This window comes from Zootermopsis nevadensis, unplaced genomic scaffold (genome assembly GCF_977971745.1).
Source record: "Zootermopsis nevadensis isolate Lab colony 2312 unplaced genomic scaffold, Znev_1.0 Znev_ptg000012l, whole genome shotgun sequence".
NCBI classification, from domain to species: domain Eukaryota; kingdom Metazoa; phylum Arthropoda; class Insecta; order Blattodea; family Termopsidae; genus Zootermopsis; species Zootermopsis nevadensis.
The window spans coordinates 6,398,835-6,415,468 of NW_028259144.1; the positions used below are offsets into that span (position 1 = coordinate 6,398,835).

Consider the following 16,634-nt stretch of genomic DNA (forward strand, 5'->3'; position numbering starts at 1 on the left):
CCCACATTTAGAGGATCTGTGTTTGTCTGTCAGAGGACCACGCTGAAGTAAGACAAAGTCACATTCCTTTCACATTATATCAGAAGGGTAATTTGCATATTTAATTTACACCGAAGCTTGTCTATTATTTATTTGTACATTCATACAAATAATCTGAATTGATATGTGTATATATTTATGTATTTGTGTGTGTGTGTGTGCGCGTGCATGCACGTGACTGCGTGTGTATCATTGAAACAGATCCAGTAAATAAGATGGCCCACATATTTCAAGTTTATCATTTATTCACTTGTCGTATCATAAACACTAGAATATTGAAACATTGGTAAATGCAGATTAACCATACAATTAAAAGGATGTGCGTAGATATAAGAATTTCTTGTTAAGTTCTACATTTGTCATAGGGAACCAACTCGGAATTCACATTGCGGCTTGATGATGTGACAGGAGCGTTTGAAGTGGAGCCAACCAGTGCGACAGGATCTACCTCAGTCAGTATACGTGTGGCCAATGGTTCGCTGGATTATGAAAATCCAAATCAGAGGAAATTCATAATACTTGTGAGTACACTTATGCAATGGAAATGGTGAAGACACTTAAATCTGTGCTTCACATTTGTTTAAGTTTGACAGTAGCCAAAAAATGATTGTGCTTAGATATTTGGGGTGCAGTAGAAATCCAAAATCCTTTATTTCAAATTATATAGGTTATGACTAGTGAATTTATCTGTTAGATTTGACATGGCATTACCCAGCATTTAAAGTGTTTCCACTAGAAATAATAAGGCACTTACTTATATTAAAGTTTATTACAAACAAATATCTACTGTTTTGCATCTTATCATACGGTCATAAAAGAATTCCCTTCTTCTTCATTCAAATAACTTTTTATGTCTTAATGGTGTTAAGTAGTTATGGAGGTAAAACATGTGAACAGATGGACAGATGTTCACCTGGTTCGTTCATAATTTTCATTATATGCAAATAGCACATAAATATGGGCTTGCTTAATGCCATATTTTTTTATTTCCGAGGACAGTGTGGTCTCTCATGGAAGAAGGGATTTTCAACACTTGGTAACTTGTATTATTCAGCAAGTGCATGAGGGGAACTGAAGTCATTATGTAATGTGTTGTGATATTCATGTGCAGGTCATTGCAGAGGAGAAGAACACGAATCCCCGTCTGTCTTCTACAGCCACGGTAATTGTTAGCATAGCAGATGCTAACGACAATGTCCCCGTATTTCAGCAACAGCAGTACACAGCTTCTGTTTCAGAAATGGCATCACCTGGAACTCTGGTGACAACAATTATGGCCACAGACAGGGACAGTGGTCAGTTTGGCGAGAACGGCATTGTCTACCAACTTTCTGGAACTGACGCAGATAAGTTAGTGTCATTTCTGTTTTTCTTATTAATGTTTCCATTATGTTTTAAATAACGTTTAGAAGTTTGGTATTTATTACTATTGTATATTTCGTTATTTTATGCGTCTATCAACTGTTGAAGTTATATAGCCATAAAGGAGTTACAGTTGTAAGATTTGAGGTTTACACAGCAGTGAGTATGAAGATTTCCGTCTTCTGGGTTGTTGCACTGTGTAGTCTGGTCGATGTTTACCAACGTTTCAGAGGTCATACTGCCTCCATCATCAGGGCGATGAATATCATTCATATATTCAAATATTCAGGGCGAATATTCATCGCCCTGATGAAGGAGGCAGTATGACCTCTGAAACGTTAGTTAACATCGACCAGACTACACAGCGCAACAACCCAGAAGACGGAAATCTTTGAGTTACAGTTGGTTTGAACAATTCAATTTTGAAATGATGTGAGAGAAAGAGGTTGTTGCCTGTTTGTTTGGTGTTATCCCAGTATCTCTCTGGACCAATTGTTAAAGACCTTGAAGACCTGGAGGAATCTGAGTCATAATTCCCATCTCTAGTCAGGGATTTGATACATCCTGAATGCAAGTCAGATGAACCATAATTGTTCTCATCTGCTCAGCTGCATTTATCAATTTTAGAACTCATTGTTCTAATGGTCCCTTTATGCCCTGTATCAGACTTGGGAAGCCCGAGATATGGCAGGTACCTTGGATTATGTTAGTCAACAGTGACATATAATGTGGCATGAAGAACACATTTGAAATGTTGTGCTCCAAGGAGTGCACATTTACAATCTTGGTATGGAACCAAGAACCTTATTCTGAACTGTTACAGCCCATTTCTCTAAGATCCAAAATAATAATGTTACATTATTTGCAGGTTTTCTGTGAACAATAAGACAGGTGTAATAACTGTTGCTGAGTGTTCAACTCCAGGCTCTGGGAGCTGCCTTGACTTTGAAACCAAACAACACTATTACCTCACGTACAAGGTTAGTGTCATTCTTATATAGAGCAGGAACTACCAGCTATGTTGTAGTACTTAATTTGTTGTAATACAGTTATACCATGCAGAGCCTACATTTTTCAAGTGTTACTGTAACCTAAGGAACCATTTTCTGTTTCATTTTGATATAAACCCAATTGTAGGTTTTTCTCAGTTTAATGTACAATACGCTTGTTCCATAGGTTAACCTTAAATTTTGGTTTCACTGCATTTTACTTCCTAAAGGTTTATAATTTTTTTATTTCAAGAGTATTATATTTTATCTTTTTCAAGCGCCCCCCCCCCCCCCCCCCCCGCATCTGCTGCGTTATTTCTATAACCACATATTTATCTAAATCAGCAATATTTAATTCAAAGTCTTTATGCAGCGCTCTGTAGCAACACATTGAAATGTCTTCTCTAAGGCACTCTGATTGGATTCCCTTCTAACTATCTGTGTAAGGTAATGTACATAAAAGTAGTCATAAGCTATGATGGCCCATTGGTTAATTCACTGAATTCCTCAGATAGCTTTCCTTTAGATAATGTATGTGAATGTGTTTTACTAATTTGGGATATGAAATATGTATTGATGTTACAAACTTGTGTGCATCTTTCTGATTTTTTTTTTTTTTTTTTTTTTTTTTGTGCTTGCAGGCGATAGATGATGATGGGAACGGACATAGCACAGTTGCTTCCCTCATGATATCTGTATTAGACAGCAATGATAACACCCCACAGTTCACCAATCAGAACTATCAAATTACAATTGACGAGGGTGCCACTAAATTTGAACCTCCTCTTCAGGTCCAGGTATGATTGCTGTGGAAAATGTGTAAACAGTGGAACCTGTCAAAAGTGGAACATGGATTAATTGTAAACTCGTCTTAATAAGTAAATCTTTCTGACACAAGAAATGCAGATTGAAATCTAATGTAATATTACCTCTAATAAAAGAAAATGTTAATGGAAATTGAAATGGAAAGAAGATGATGTCTGAAACAAGCGTTTAACAGAAGAGGGTCTACCTGAATATTTATTGTTTTCTGTTCATATTATTTTGTTCCATATGGTGCTGTAATTTATGTCCGAAGGAACATGCCTTTCGCAAGTAGGAAAAATTAACCTGGGTATTGTTCTGTGTTTCTTCCAGGCACGCGATGCAGATAAAACTTCACACGTTACCTACTCAATTATCGAAGGAAATGTCAACAATTTATTTTCAATAAATCCACTGTCTGGAGAAATCACAGTGTCGGATCATCGTGGTCTTGACATGACAAATGTCTCTAATGATGTCATAGTCTTAACTGTCCAGGTCAGTTGTTTGAAAATATTTAGTGTAGATAAAAATGTAGAGTTAGGTCTCCTGAATTATTATTATTCTTATTGCGCCATCTCCGAACGAAGGTTGGCGATCCACATGGCGAACATTGTCCTCGAGACTGCCGCTCGAAAGATATCTATTGAGGTGCATCCGAACCATCTTCTTAGGTCTTTCATCCAGGAGTTTTGGGGTCTACCGATGGATCTTTTTCCTTGGATTTTGGATAGCGTACTCCTCTCATGATGTGGCCCAAATACCGGACCTTTCTTTCCTTAACGGCAAGCAGTAGTTCCTTTTGCTAATTCATGAGATTGAGAACTTCGATGTTGCTTTGATTCTTTTCTCCATGGGAGAATCAAGAGTCCAGCTCTCGCATCCATAGAGAAATGTAGAAAACACATAACATCTAAGCATTCGAATCCTCAGTTCTAGACTTAGTTTGAATCAAACGAAAAACCTCCTCTTCTACATAGTCATTTTGCTTTGTAATTAACTAAAGGGAGTTGGTAGAGGATGGAGAGTACAGGATCTTTAAGTAAACTTTCGAAGAGATTGTTATGACATTGTATTGTAATGTGCAGGCAAGTGATGGGATGTTCAGTAGTGTAGCAACAGTGACCGTCGCAGTTCACGATGTGAATAACAACCATCCTGTGTTTGGAAGAGAAAGCTATGTGGCTTCAGTACAAGAAGATGCTGCTGTTGGTAAGGATTCTTAGCTTTAACGTCATTAACATGTCCTTATTTTGTACCTTGCTCTATTCTATTGTATGTGAAGTAATAAAGGGCAATGTTACGAAAAGTGAAGGTAAATTTTGACAGATTGATTTGTATTTATGGTGTGTATAATTTCTGATGTCATAATGAAAATGTTTTGTTTGTTAAAGTGATCATGCGTATGTGCCTAATAAATACGATTTCTGTACAGTATTCCCATTAATTAAATTTCGTTATAATAATAGTGAATGTGTGTATGTTCATCATACAGAGGCTATAATAATCATACATATATTCTGTAAAATTGATTTTGTTACTAATTTGGCATAATTTTTTTTAAATATTTCCATGTATACAACAGAACATGTCTTACGTAGTTCTTGGCAGTTATACTAATATTCCTGGAGTAATTTATATGTCAAACTGAGAAAAACTTATTGTCTGTTATTTATTCTTATGCTTGTTTGATTGTGTTTTGTTGGTATTGTTTTTTCAGGCACAAGCGTAGAGCAAGTAACAGCAACGGATGCAGACTCTGGTGTGAATGCAGAAATCAAATATCGAATTCAGAAAGGAGGATTTGAAGACTTCAAAATAGATGAGGAAACTGGGGTAGTTGCAATAGCCAACAAGTTAGACTTTGACCACAGAAGCACATATAACATAGAGATCATTGCTGTTGATGGAGGTATGGGACTTCTGACTTAATTTATATTATGATTTCTCAGTAGCACATATTTATTTGTTGGTATGAGATAATATAGATAAAAATATTTTTCTTACATCCGTGACAATTTCTTAAATAGAAGTTACCCAACCTTGACCCAATCAGATAGACTGTAATTCCAGGTTTGACTTTATTATTTCACAGAAATGTAGTTATTTTATATTATTTTAAGTAAGAAATGTAACTTGAGAACTGGAGCCAATATGAGGAAGGAACACTGCTCTCGCTAGCAGACAGGAAGAGAAAACAGAAGATGTGTTCAGACTACATATATTAGTCAGGAGCAGAAGTAAGTTATAAGAATATGTCTTTTAATATTCTTTAAATTAAAATATGTTTTAGAAAAAATTGTACAATTCAGTGAGGCATATTGTATCTTATACACATTTTTGGTGTGATTATCCACTTCTGATGAATGTTAAATGTTGTTTTTGAGAACTTCAAAATCCTGTAGCGAAATGTACGACTGTCTTTTTGTTTTGTGGAGGGAATGTCGATAAAAGTGATCTAATTTATTTCTTTTCTAATATTTCAGAATTTATACTTCTCCAATTATTTTGTTAAAAGTGAATTAAATTTTTTTAAACTGAAAAGAACTTGTTCTTTTTGCAGGTTCACCTGTTTTGACTGGCACGGCCACCCTTACCATCATGGTTCTAAACAGCAATGATAAGGACCCATACTTTGACCCTTCAACACAGAGGGCAGAGGTAAGCATTGACTGATTACAGTAAACCTCATATTGTTCTCAAGATTTCAGTCTCATTAGATAACATAGAGTTATAGTTTTATATATATCCTATTGTCCATTTACCATAAGTTGCACAGAAATTATGGAAAGCATACATTACACGATATTTGTTAAAATTTCCTGAAATAATAATAACTCTGGTTTCCAAATCCACGAAAAAAGAATAGGTAGGAAAAATAATTTTAAAATGGCTGTTATGAAATAGGATATGAGGATGTGTATTGGATTCTTCTGGCACAAGGTACAAGCCAGTGGCAGGATTTTGTGAACGTGGTAATGTATATCAGACTCCATAAATGGCCAAGTTTATGAAGTGAGTTAGTTACTTAGTTATATTTTTTAAAAGTGACTTTAATTATATTAATTTGAAGATGTTCCCCATTTTTAGGTGCAAGAAGATACATCTCCTGGAACTGTCTTCTATACTCTGATGGCTAGGGATCCTGATATGAATGGTACAGAAGGTCTTAATTTTGCTGCTGCAGAGCCAATAACAGCTGTTGACAAGAATGGCAAGCAGATTACTGATACTGAGGAATTTAAGGTATACTGGTGACTTACATCCATTTGAAAGAACTAGGTGTTGATGGAAGAAGAATAACCAACATGACGATATGAAAACGCCAATATTTTCACTAACTTTCAGAGGAACATTATGTCTGGATAGCGTCTCACTGTACTGTATTTCTTCCTGCACAGAGTTTCTTTGCTGTGGATCTGACCTCAGGTGAAGTGACTGTAATGAGAGATTTGGACAGAGACATTGCAGCTGTCGTCCGCATCACTGTTCTCGTCACTGATACGACAGCTCCTACAACTCAGCAAGGAAAAGGTATTTATGTTTACATTACCTTTTTTTTTTATGTGGCTCACAGATTTACAATTTTTTTTATATGAGTTACTGTTTGGATTTATCATCGTATTATAGACTATGCATTATTCTTTATTACAGGCACTCTGGTTATTACAATTATTGATGTGAATGACTTCGCTCCAACGTTTTCAAGACCGTGGACCAAAGAAAATCCTTATTACATGTTGAATATCCCCGAAGAGCAGCCAATTGGATCCATAGTCGATACATTTGTTGCTTCAGATGTTGATTCCAATATTGCAGCCTATGCCATAGATCCAGTCAGTGAATATTTTGAGATCAACAATGCAACAGGTAAATATTTATTTTGCTGTAGAAAGCACAGTGCCTGTGATCTCTGACTAATTGAGTAACTCCATGGAGAAAAATCGGTCACGAGATTATAACAGGCACTTGGCCAATAAGAAAGTTATCCTTTTTTTTAACCCAAAGGTTCTGTGTCTGATCCCTGTCCCTAGCCATGTAAAATCATATGGCTCACCATTTTTATATTCATTTTACAGGCGTGGTTCGAACAAGGAAGAGGATTGACTATGAAACTGTGAAAATAATTAACTTCACAGTTGTTGCATATGATTCAGGAATACCCCAGAAATCAGCCACTGCATATGTCAGTGTGAATGTCATAAACATCAATGACATGGACCCTGTCTTTTCAGAGGTATGTTGCTTATTTTGATAGACATGGAATGAATTCATATAGAGCTGACCATCTGTCTGTCTGTTTGTAGATTTAACTTGAGAACTGCTGGACGGATTTTTTATTAAATTTGTTATGGACATTATGCCATTGGGTGATACCCTACGTACTTTACAGTTTCCTACAGTCGGTAATATTAATATGGTGGTTGCACGAACTTGTGAGGTGGGAGTGACATTATTGAAATTAAATATAGTCATACAATGATGTATGGTAAAAATACACAACTTCATCACTGTAATTTTATGTAAAATACAAAATAACTATGCAGTATCTACGTGAAACAATAAAATAAATTGCTTTAACCAGGACTCAGTCCCACAACCATCTGTGCATTAGTCCAGTATACTACCACAGATCTAACACTCATTCTGTTGTATCATTATGGATTTATGTTACTCAAAGATTACATTAAAAACACTTGATTTTTAAATTTGTAAATTACAGTTCATTAAGGAAGATAAGACTTTATTTTTCATAAATAGCTAATTTATCATTAAAATTAATATGTTTCAGCCATTGTATGAAGCAACTGTAATGGAGAATGCTCTGCAGAAAACGCCAGTAATAACAGTGACTGCAAAAGATGGAGATGAGGGTGTGTTTGGATCTGTGACGTACAGCCTTGTTGGGGAACACAGCTCTGATTTCAGTGTGAACTACAAGACAGGAGAGGTGACAGTTGCAAACCCTGATGTTCTTGACAGGGAAACCACTCCTGACATCACAATCCAGGTCATGGCTAGCGATGACGCTCCACCAGAAATGAGAAGAACTGTAGCTGTTCCAGTGAGTTAACATTCACATCACAATAACTATATGCCTGCTTATCTGCTAATCATACAGATATTGATTCAGAAAATTAATTTAATGCAATGTGTGGGTAGACAGTGTTTGTAAGTTATTTAACAGTGCTGTTTCAACTGTCAAATGGTAAAAAAAGACAGTCATGAATGATGAGTGAGCAAAGATACGGATTTAAGTAGCCATGACATTTTTTGGACACTTCATTGTCTGTGTATTGTCCTTACTGTTTGCTAAAATTACCTTGTCGGCAAAGAGGAAGATATTTAATTTGGTGTCACTGTATCTTTTAAAGGTTATTCTATAAAAGAGGTGCAATAAGATTTGCCTAAAGTTTTAAATCAATTTGGCTGACTTCAAATGAGATTCTTAATGGACTTAGTGCTACTGGGACAGGTTTTTCTCTGAGTTCTTCATTCTTCCCTGCTAATCATTATTTTAACATCTCTCCATATTTATCTAGCACCACCACATGATGTGTGCAATAGCCCAGATCAAGCAGCACATTTATCATATCCTCAGTCCTAATTTAAGGGCTTGTTCTTTGTCCTGACATTTGTCTCATCTCAGAGTAAGATACTTTAGTTTAGTTTAGTGTACCTTAATAATAATAATCCGTGGCGTAACAGCCCTCTGAGAGCCGAAGCCGACTAGCTGGCTGCTGGCCTCACGTTCACATGCCTAAGCAGAGGTGAACGATCATCCAACCAAATATAGGGTGACGTGTGGTCAGCACAATGAACCCCCAGCCATTGCTAGTTTTCATGACCGGATTACGCTACCCATTGTAGCTCCCCAATTTCCTCACGATGCTGGGTTAGCACCAGTCCTATACACCGGTCGAAAATCTCATGAGAAATTTCTGTCCCCGAGACTCGAACCAGCGTGCATTCCATATCACCGGTCTGAAGCATGTTGCCTCAGACCGCGCGGCTACGGCGCAGGACTTAGTGTACCTTACTTTAGTAAGATTTTAGGTTTTCACAGCGGTGAGTATGAAGATTTCTGTCTTCTGGGTTGTTGCACCATGTAGTCTGGTCGATGCTAACCAACATTTCAGGCCCTGATGACAGAGGCAGTATGACCTCTGAAACGTTGGTTAGCATCGACCAGACTACATGGTGCAACAACCCAGAAGACAGAAATCTACCTTACTTTAGTTTAATTTAATGTTCCTTCTTAAAGTTTCAAAGATCAAAATGTTATCACTGTACAGATACACATTCGTCTGATAGATGCCAACGACAACACTCCAGTATTTATCCAGAAAAGATATCAGGCTTCTGTTATGGAGAACCTGCGTCTAGATCCTCCAGCACCAATATTGCAAGTTCACGCTGAAGATCTTGATGAGGGAAACAATGGTGCAGTAAGTTACACCATTACATCTGGTAATGAAGGTGGTGAGTGTACATGTCACATTACAAACTTTTTTTTTTAATTGTTAAGTTTTTGATGGAATTGCCCCATTTCTCCTCTTTTTACACTCTCTTGTATTTTGATCAGAATTCTCTTTTAGCTGTATTCAGTCAAAATCAGACTTCTGCGAATGCTTGAGTGTAAATACTAGTGCATGAGATGGAGAGTTCAGATGTGGTGATGGTGTAAACCATTGCTATTATGTTACTAAAGAAATTACAGATTGACTGCCAAGTCTGTTCTTCCACGGTAACCCACTTTTTATGAGTGGTTATTGTGTAACACTTATGGTTAAGATGTGGTGTGCCACTTGTTTTAAATAACAAATGATTAATCTTCAACAGCTTTATTGCCCAAATGTTGTCTCTATTGCAGGAGTCTTTAAAATGGACCCTGAAACTGGAATTTTATATCCAGCTGAGTCATTAGAAGGAAAAGCACGCGAGTTCCATCTGGTGGTGGAAGGGCGAGATGAGGAAGGGAATGGTCCACACGCTGATAAAACGATCATTGATATTGAAATTCGGGATGTGAACCAGAATAAACCAGTCTTCATCATGCCTTCACTACCCAATGCAACTATAGAGGTCCCTGAAGTACGTGCTGTTTCTTCTGTACAGTTGTTAAAAGATTATCTTATCACTGAATCCTACAAGCCACACTGACCCTGGCCACACGACCGCAGTGTGATGCGTCAGTTGCCCCAATGGAGCCGGAAGAAGCCGTTGCGATCTGTGGTCTTGCACCTTCATAATTCTATGACGGACGTCGCGATGTGTGTTACAACGGACATACTTTGTACAGTCGTGTGGCCCCAGCCACTCAGTAATATGACTGGTTAGAGAATATAATGTTAAGGCTAAGTTCAGTTATGTATGACAATTTGGTTCATAGTAAAAGAACTGTTTTTGTGTCTCCTGATAAATTGCATTTTTTCCAGATTCAAAACTCTCCTTTTGGGTCGTGTAAAGATATAGTTTGTTTTAATTGAAATAGAAACAAAATAAATTTTCCATAATACATCATTTGGGAATGGATACTCCAAGAGACACTTATTTTATTAATTTATTGTTATGAAACTAATATATAGTGAATTTTCAAGTAGGACAAAGAGTAAATGATTGATCAGTGCAGTAATTACTTGTATAACATGTATTTGAAATGGTTTACTATGGGGAGCTCATTTTTGCCCTCAGATCTTAAAACTGTGTAAAATCTTCCTCTAAATATTCTGGTTATTGTCTCACGCATTCTAATATTTCTGTTACAGAATGCAGGGCTTCCAAATTTCTTGGTAATTACTGTGAAAGCAACTGATAAAGACCAAGGGGAGAATGGACAGATTAGTTATCACTTCAAAGTTGGGAATGAGAATGTACAAGAAACAGAGGAGTTTGCCATCAATGCTGATACAGGAGAACTCAGAGCAAAGATCATTCTCGACCGGGAAGTGCGAGCAAAGTATGAGGTATGTGAAAGGATGTCGGTTCTTTTCCACAATGTCATTTAAATTCAGTGTATTCTAACATTTATATTTGCTGTATGTTAGTGTGTTACAGGGCCATGTACTATTACATGTTTCTGAGTTAGGTGTTCCAAAGATTTACTCAAATATTACTGTATTTTGAATTCAATTGATTTTTGTCACAGGCGGATTGAATATTTTTTATCAAAAAGTACCATTTATAGTTTTACTTCTGAATAATGATATCAGTATGAGTCAAGAGTAATTTAAGAGAACTTATTTTGAATTAACTGGAAGCTGTCACTGTTGAGGTTCCTGGCAAAGAACTTTTTTCCCCCCCATAATTCTTTAAAAAAATGAGGTCCCATTATATTGTGTACTGGACATTGCGTATAATGTTTGTAAGATATTAATAAAATACAAGGTGATCCTGTTGCTAGAAGCTCCATTCTTTCGGAAATTAAAACCACTGTTACATTTTCTGTATGTTGTCCTAATTTGTTTGTGTTTTTTGTAGTTGGTTCTAGTTGCTAAGGATCATGGTACTCCTATCTCACATGAGACACTTCGTTTCCTCACGGTGCTACTTGTAGATACAGATGACAACAGACCAGAATTTCCAGTAACTGAAAGTACAAGTCCTTACTCCTTCCATGTCACAGAAAATTCACAAATAAATGTCCTTGTAGGTATGTATAAAAATATAGCATTTGGATTGAAATGGAGTTTTGTATAATTGTATATCCACCAGTGGTACGCATACCATAGATTGAGAAACGCTGAACTATAGCATTTGAGAAGTGGAGAGTGCTGCAGTTTGAAGTGACCTCTTTTTTCTTTCTTTCTTTTTTACAGGGAAAGTAACAGCAGCAGATCGGGATGTAGGTAAACATGCAAAGATCTATTATTACATCATGTCTGGTAATGAGAATGGAAGCTTCAGCTTGGATAGGACAACTGGCAGCATCTACACTAATACCTCATTTGATCGTGAGGAGACAGATGAATATAACCTGTTAATCAAAGCTACCAATTATCCGCAGTATTATGCATCTGAGGTAAAAAGAGATAGGGCACTCACCATGGGCCAGATGTATAAACTTTTTTAAAAAATCTTCTGTTATTCCTCTTTTCCTATTTGGTCCACATACCTAGCCCGTAGATTATGCATCAGGATAGTATTAAACACACTGCAACACTCTGTATGAGTGGATAATAGATGTAAGTTATATTTCAGAGGCTTGTTTTCAGTTGTTTTGACGGTTAATGACACTGGGGGCCTATCCCCCTTCGTATCTAATGGGTACCAGGGATATTTCCTCGGGGGTAAAGCAGCCAGTGTCTTGAGCTGTACCTCTGTTCCCCAATACATCTACCTGGCATGGTGGATAACTTTACCTTTACCTTACTCTAATTTTTAGTTTATATCATATTATTTTCAGTCTAGTGGTGTTTTAATTATCTTCTGCATTTGTTTTCTTTTTTCAGCCATTGTGTTCATGTTACATGGGTCAGCATTTACATATGAACTTTAATGAAGTCTAACTTCTCACTTTTTCAAACCCCAACCTACTGCATTCTCCTTTGTACATGTCACTTCATGTCTTAATTGAGCCACTCCTTAACATATTCATGACTCTGGCAGTGTTGTTCCTTCATTTCCAATTCCACTAATGTTTAAGGATGTACATATAAGTAGAAACTGTAGGTCCACATTTTTAAGTGTGTTTGCAACCATAAGTCGTCGGCCTCCAAATCTTGGCGAATGTGCCACAATTGTTATGCTATGTGTACATTTCCTGAAGTGTGTACTATGTCCACATGCTCTTGTTGAAACATTGCTTTATAGTAAATCCTTGTATGTTGTGATTTCAGGCAGAAAAAAATAATTCAGAGAGGGACACAAGTATTGCCCATGTACGAATAACAATACTTGATGAGAATGATAATCCACCCAAATTTGAGCACTCCAATTATTATTCTGGTAAGAAATCAGTATAAACTCGTTGGTACCCACTTTTTCTTTGGTTGAGTCATTTTAGATTTTTAAATTTGTTGTGGTTCTGTATCTTTTTGCTAACACTTTTTAATTTGTAACTTTTGGAAATAGTTTACAGGGTTCATAAAAATGTCTTGTGTTATAAGAGTTGTGATAATAGAAGTGTGCAGGGATGGATAATCTTTCCATATACAACATTCAGATGGAGATAATTGAAATAAAATTGGTAAATAACTCACACAAAGATTATACTACTTATTACAGTGCATTCAAATTGCATATGATACTTACATTTTGTTTTATTTAAGGAAGTTTTTAAAATTTATCCTTTGTTTCTAGGTGTAAATGCAATGGCAAATATCAACGAATTTGTGGCAAAGTTGTCAGCATTGGATCCTGATGCAGGAGATAATGGAACATTGTCTTATTACATCAAAGCATCCAACTTGTTCAAGTTTGGCTCAAACCTTTCAAGGGGATCCATTATCCCATCCCCATTCAATGTGACAGAGGATGGTAAACTTGTGACTGCTAATTATATGGCTGAATACAATCAGGACAGATTTGTGCTGGACATCGTTGCCAAAGAAAAGGCTTTACCAGAACGAGAAGCCACAACCAAAGTTCATGTAAGAGAATGCCTTACTATTGTGCTTGTCCAGAACTTATTTTGATTTTAACAGTGCCTCTTCTTTAGTTACGTATATTTTCTTATAGGCCACATATTACAAGTGTATTTAAGAGTAATGAGGTTATTTATGCCTGTATGGCAACAAAAGCATCCCCACATGATGTTTGTAACTTGGTGCAGCAAATAGCCATCAATTAAAATGTATTTTTACCATTCTATTTAGTGGGATGATGCAATGTTTAGTATAACATTTGGCTTTGGGCTTCAATATGTTAAATGAATGTGAATGATGTGTAGTACGTAATGTGTTTTTATCTTTTATGTTCCATTGTTGGGTATTCTTCGCACTCTAGCATGAAGAAAAACACCCGAAATGCTCATCTGCATTTTTCAACAACAGTGGGACTATAAGTTGCCCTGTCATAACACATTGCTGCACAACAATGACTTCAGATTACATTAATGCAGTTGCTTTATGCAATAATGTTGCCTTTCATATGATTGTGGCATGAAGAACACCTTTGGAATATCAGTGTACTCAGAAGAGTACACCTTTCCAGTCATTCTAATTTTTATTACAGTATCATGCTGTACAATTCTTTAAATTGAATAATAGCAGTGTTAAGTTTTCTGATTCACGAAAAACTATGGTGGTTTAATTGATTTGTTATGTGATAGGTATGGATCTTTGAACCAAACCAACTTATCCGTGTAATACTTTCACGACCGCCTAAGGAAGTACACCATGAGAGAGATGAGATTATTGCAGAATTGTCCAATGTAACCGGAAGTCTTGTGGTTGTAGACGACATCAGATATCATGTGGACTCTTCTGGTCACATACATCATGATTGGTAAGTTATGACCTTGATACATTCTGTAAAGAACTTACATTTCTTGCAAACAGCTCTTAGACCTTCTTAATTTTTTAAATTTTTCATATATAAGCATAGTTTGAATCTGACGTTGAATTATGGTCTTCTGGGTTGTGACATAATGTAGTCTTACAATGGTTACCAACATTTTAGAGGAGCATACTACCTCCATCTTCAGGTTTGTGACACTGTGTAGTCTTGTAGGTCGTTACCAACCTTCCTCCAAGACACCGGTAACCACTCAACAAGACTACGCAGCATCACATTCCAGGAGACGAGGGTAAACATCTTTACTGTCGTGAGAATGTCAAATCAAAAAAATAATTCTGTTAAAGAAAAATACTTCTATAAGAATGCATCTTAGTTTACTGCTGTATAACTACATGAATCTGTAATTTTAATTTTCAAGGTGTGACATGTACCTCCATGTTGTGGATGGGCCAAGTCAGACCATTGCTTCAATACCTGAAGTACTGAAGGTTATAGATGCAAAATATGACTTCCTCAAGGATTACTACGCTGGATTTGCAATTGAAAATGTTCTGGTATGTATCACACTGCTCAGTAAACATTAGATGTTAGTGGTAATAGAGACAAAATTCAATAAATACCAAGTTCCACCTCTAGGATATGGAATGCAGGAGGACTCTCCATCAGTCCATTAATGAGTCATGGAAACCAGCCACGCTCACGTTGAAGGAACAGGGAAAAGCATTGATAGGCATCGAACAAAACATCCTGAAGTTATTATTATAAATACATACAAGCAGCAATGGTGACGATTTCTTGTGTAATTATTTTTGTGTCACAAATGTAGTTGACTGTAAATTACTGTCATAACTATCTAATTTTTTATTTATATTATAAACAAGTATTGCATTTGTGCCGTGACACAACAACCTTGGCTACAGCCTATGAAGGATCTGTGAAATGCAAATAAATTGTATTATAGTCGGTTATATTTGGTGTATGGTCCTCAAAAAACTGTTTCATTGGTTAGGCCACCATATTATGAGCATTTGGGGGAAAAAATTAAAATCCCATATTAATTTCATTATGTTGAATACATGAAAGTTAATATTTTTCCCTCGGTTGTCTCTCTGACAAGAGACAGATGGACAGTTGGCTTTTATATGTCATGGGAATAAACAACAAGTTATTTATAAATTTCCAACCTTTTTTGAAAGGAGATGAGCATTACAGTAGGGCACCGCTTATATGGCGGGTTAGGGACCAGACCCCCGCCATAAAGCGAAAATCGCCGTAAAGTGGATCTTTGCCTTTTTTCAATTGCAAATACATATCAAAGCCTACTAAGATGTTTACACTATCATATAGTAAGTGCACAATAGCGCTAGGCCTAAGAAAACAATATGAAAGTAAAATGAATATCAGTAGTACACACATTGTGGCTCGTTTGATCTTCAATCCACACAACTAAAAGTTTTTCCATGTCAGCAATAAGGCTATCTCTTTTTCTTATGACTTTAGAGTTCATTGGTGTGGCACTTTTAATTTCATTTAACACTTTCTCCTTAGCATTCACGATGGCAATAACAGTTTGGCGAGCTAGGCCTAGCTTACATCCTATCTCGGCCAGACATGCCTTGTTCACGAAGTTTAATCATCTCTAACTTTGTATTTAAAGTAAGAGGCTTACGACTCCTCTTTTTATCGCTACTACCCTTTGACGCCATTGTAATTACACTGTATTAACACAAAAATATTATATAAATATACAGTTTGTCATAACTGAAAAATTGCCAGAAATACATAGAGAGGCGGAGCGCATAAAAGCTGTAAACAGATTGAATCAGCGACGAGAAAATGGTGCCGGACGCACTTCTCTGACTCAGCTGTTGAGCGCCATATTAGCGAATCGCCGAAAAGCGGGGCCCTACTGTATAAATAATTACTTAATTGTAATTTTAATAAAACTTTAGTTCTATGTGAATATTGAATAACTTAATT

At 36.4% G+C, this 16,634-nt stretch overlaps 1 protein-coding gene across 2 annotated transcripts in view; it reads left to right on the forward strand.

Annotated features, from left to right (window-relative positions):
• Positions 1–16,634, forward strand: part of Cad87A (cadherin 87A) — a 296,199-nt gene that overhangs the window by 272,736 nt on the left and 6,829 nt on the right. For both annotated transcript variants that reach the window (XM_022069888.2, XM_022069890.2), the window contains 22 exons: positions 405–560; positions 1,151–1,389; positions 2,270–2,381; positions 3,032–3,187; positions 3,528–3,692; positions 4,283–4,406; positions 4,915–5,106; positions 5,758–5,855; positions 6,285–6,440; positions 6,596–6,728; positions 6,849–7,064; positions 7,274–7,431; positions 7,987–8,259; positions 9,491–9,677; positions 10,069–10,289; positions 10,964–11,161; positions 11,676–11,847; positions 12,014–12,216; positions 13,034–13,142; positions 13,497–13,786; positions 14,467–14,642; positions 15,073–15,208. In XM_022069888.2, coding sequence (XP_021925580.1) covers positions 405–560; positions 1,151–1,389; positions 2,270–2,381; positions 3,032–3,187; positions 3,528–3,692; positions 4,283–4,406; positions 4,915–5,106; positions 5,758–5,855; positions 6,285–6,440; positions 6,596–6,728; positions 6,849–7,064; positions 7,274–7,431; positions 7,987–8,259; positions 9,491–9,677; positions 10,069–10,289; positions 10,964–11,161; positions 11,676–11,847; positions 12,014–12,216; positions 13,034–13,142; positions 13,497–13,786; positions 14,467–14,642; positions 15,073–15,208 — 3,870 coding nt within the window. The remainder of the gene's footprint in view (positions 1–404; positions 561–1,150; positions 1,390–2,269; positions 2,382–3,031; positions 3,188–3,527; positions 3,693–4,282; positions 4,407–4,914; positions 5,107–5,757; positions 5,856–6,284; positions 6,441–6,595; positions 6,729–6,848; positions 7,065–7,273; positions 7,432–7,986; positions 8,260–9,490; positions 9,678–10,068; positions 10,290–10,963; positions 11,162–11,675; positions 11,848–12,013; positions 12,217–13,033; positions 13,143–13,496; positions 13,787–14,466; positions 14,643–15,072; positions 15,209–16,634) is intronic.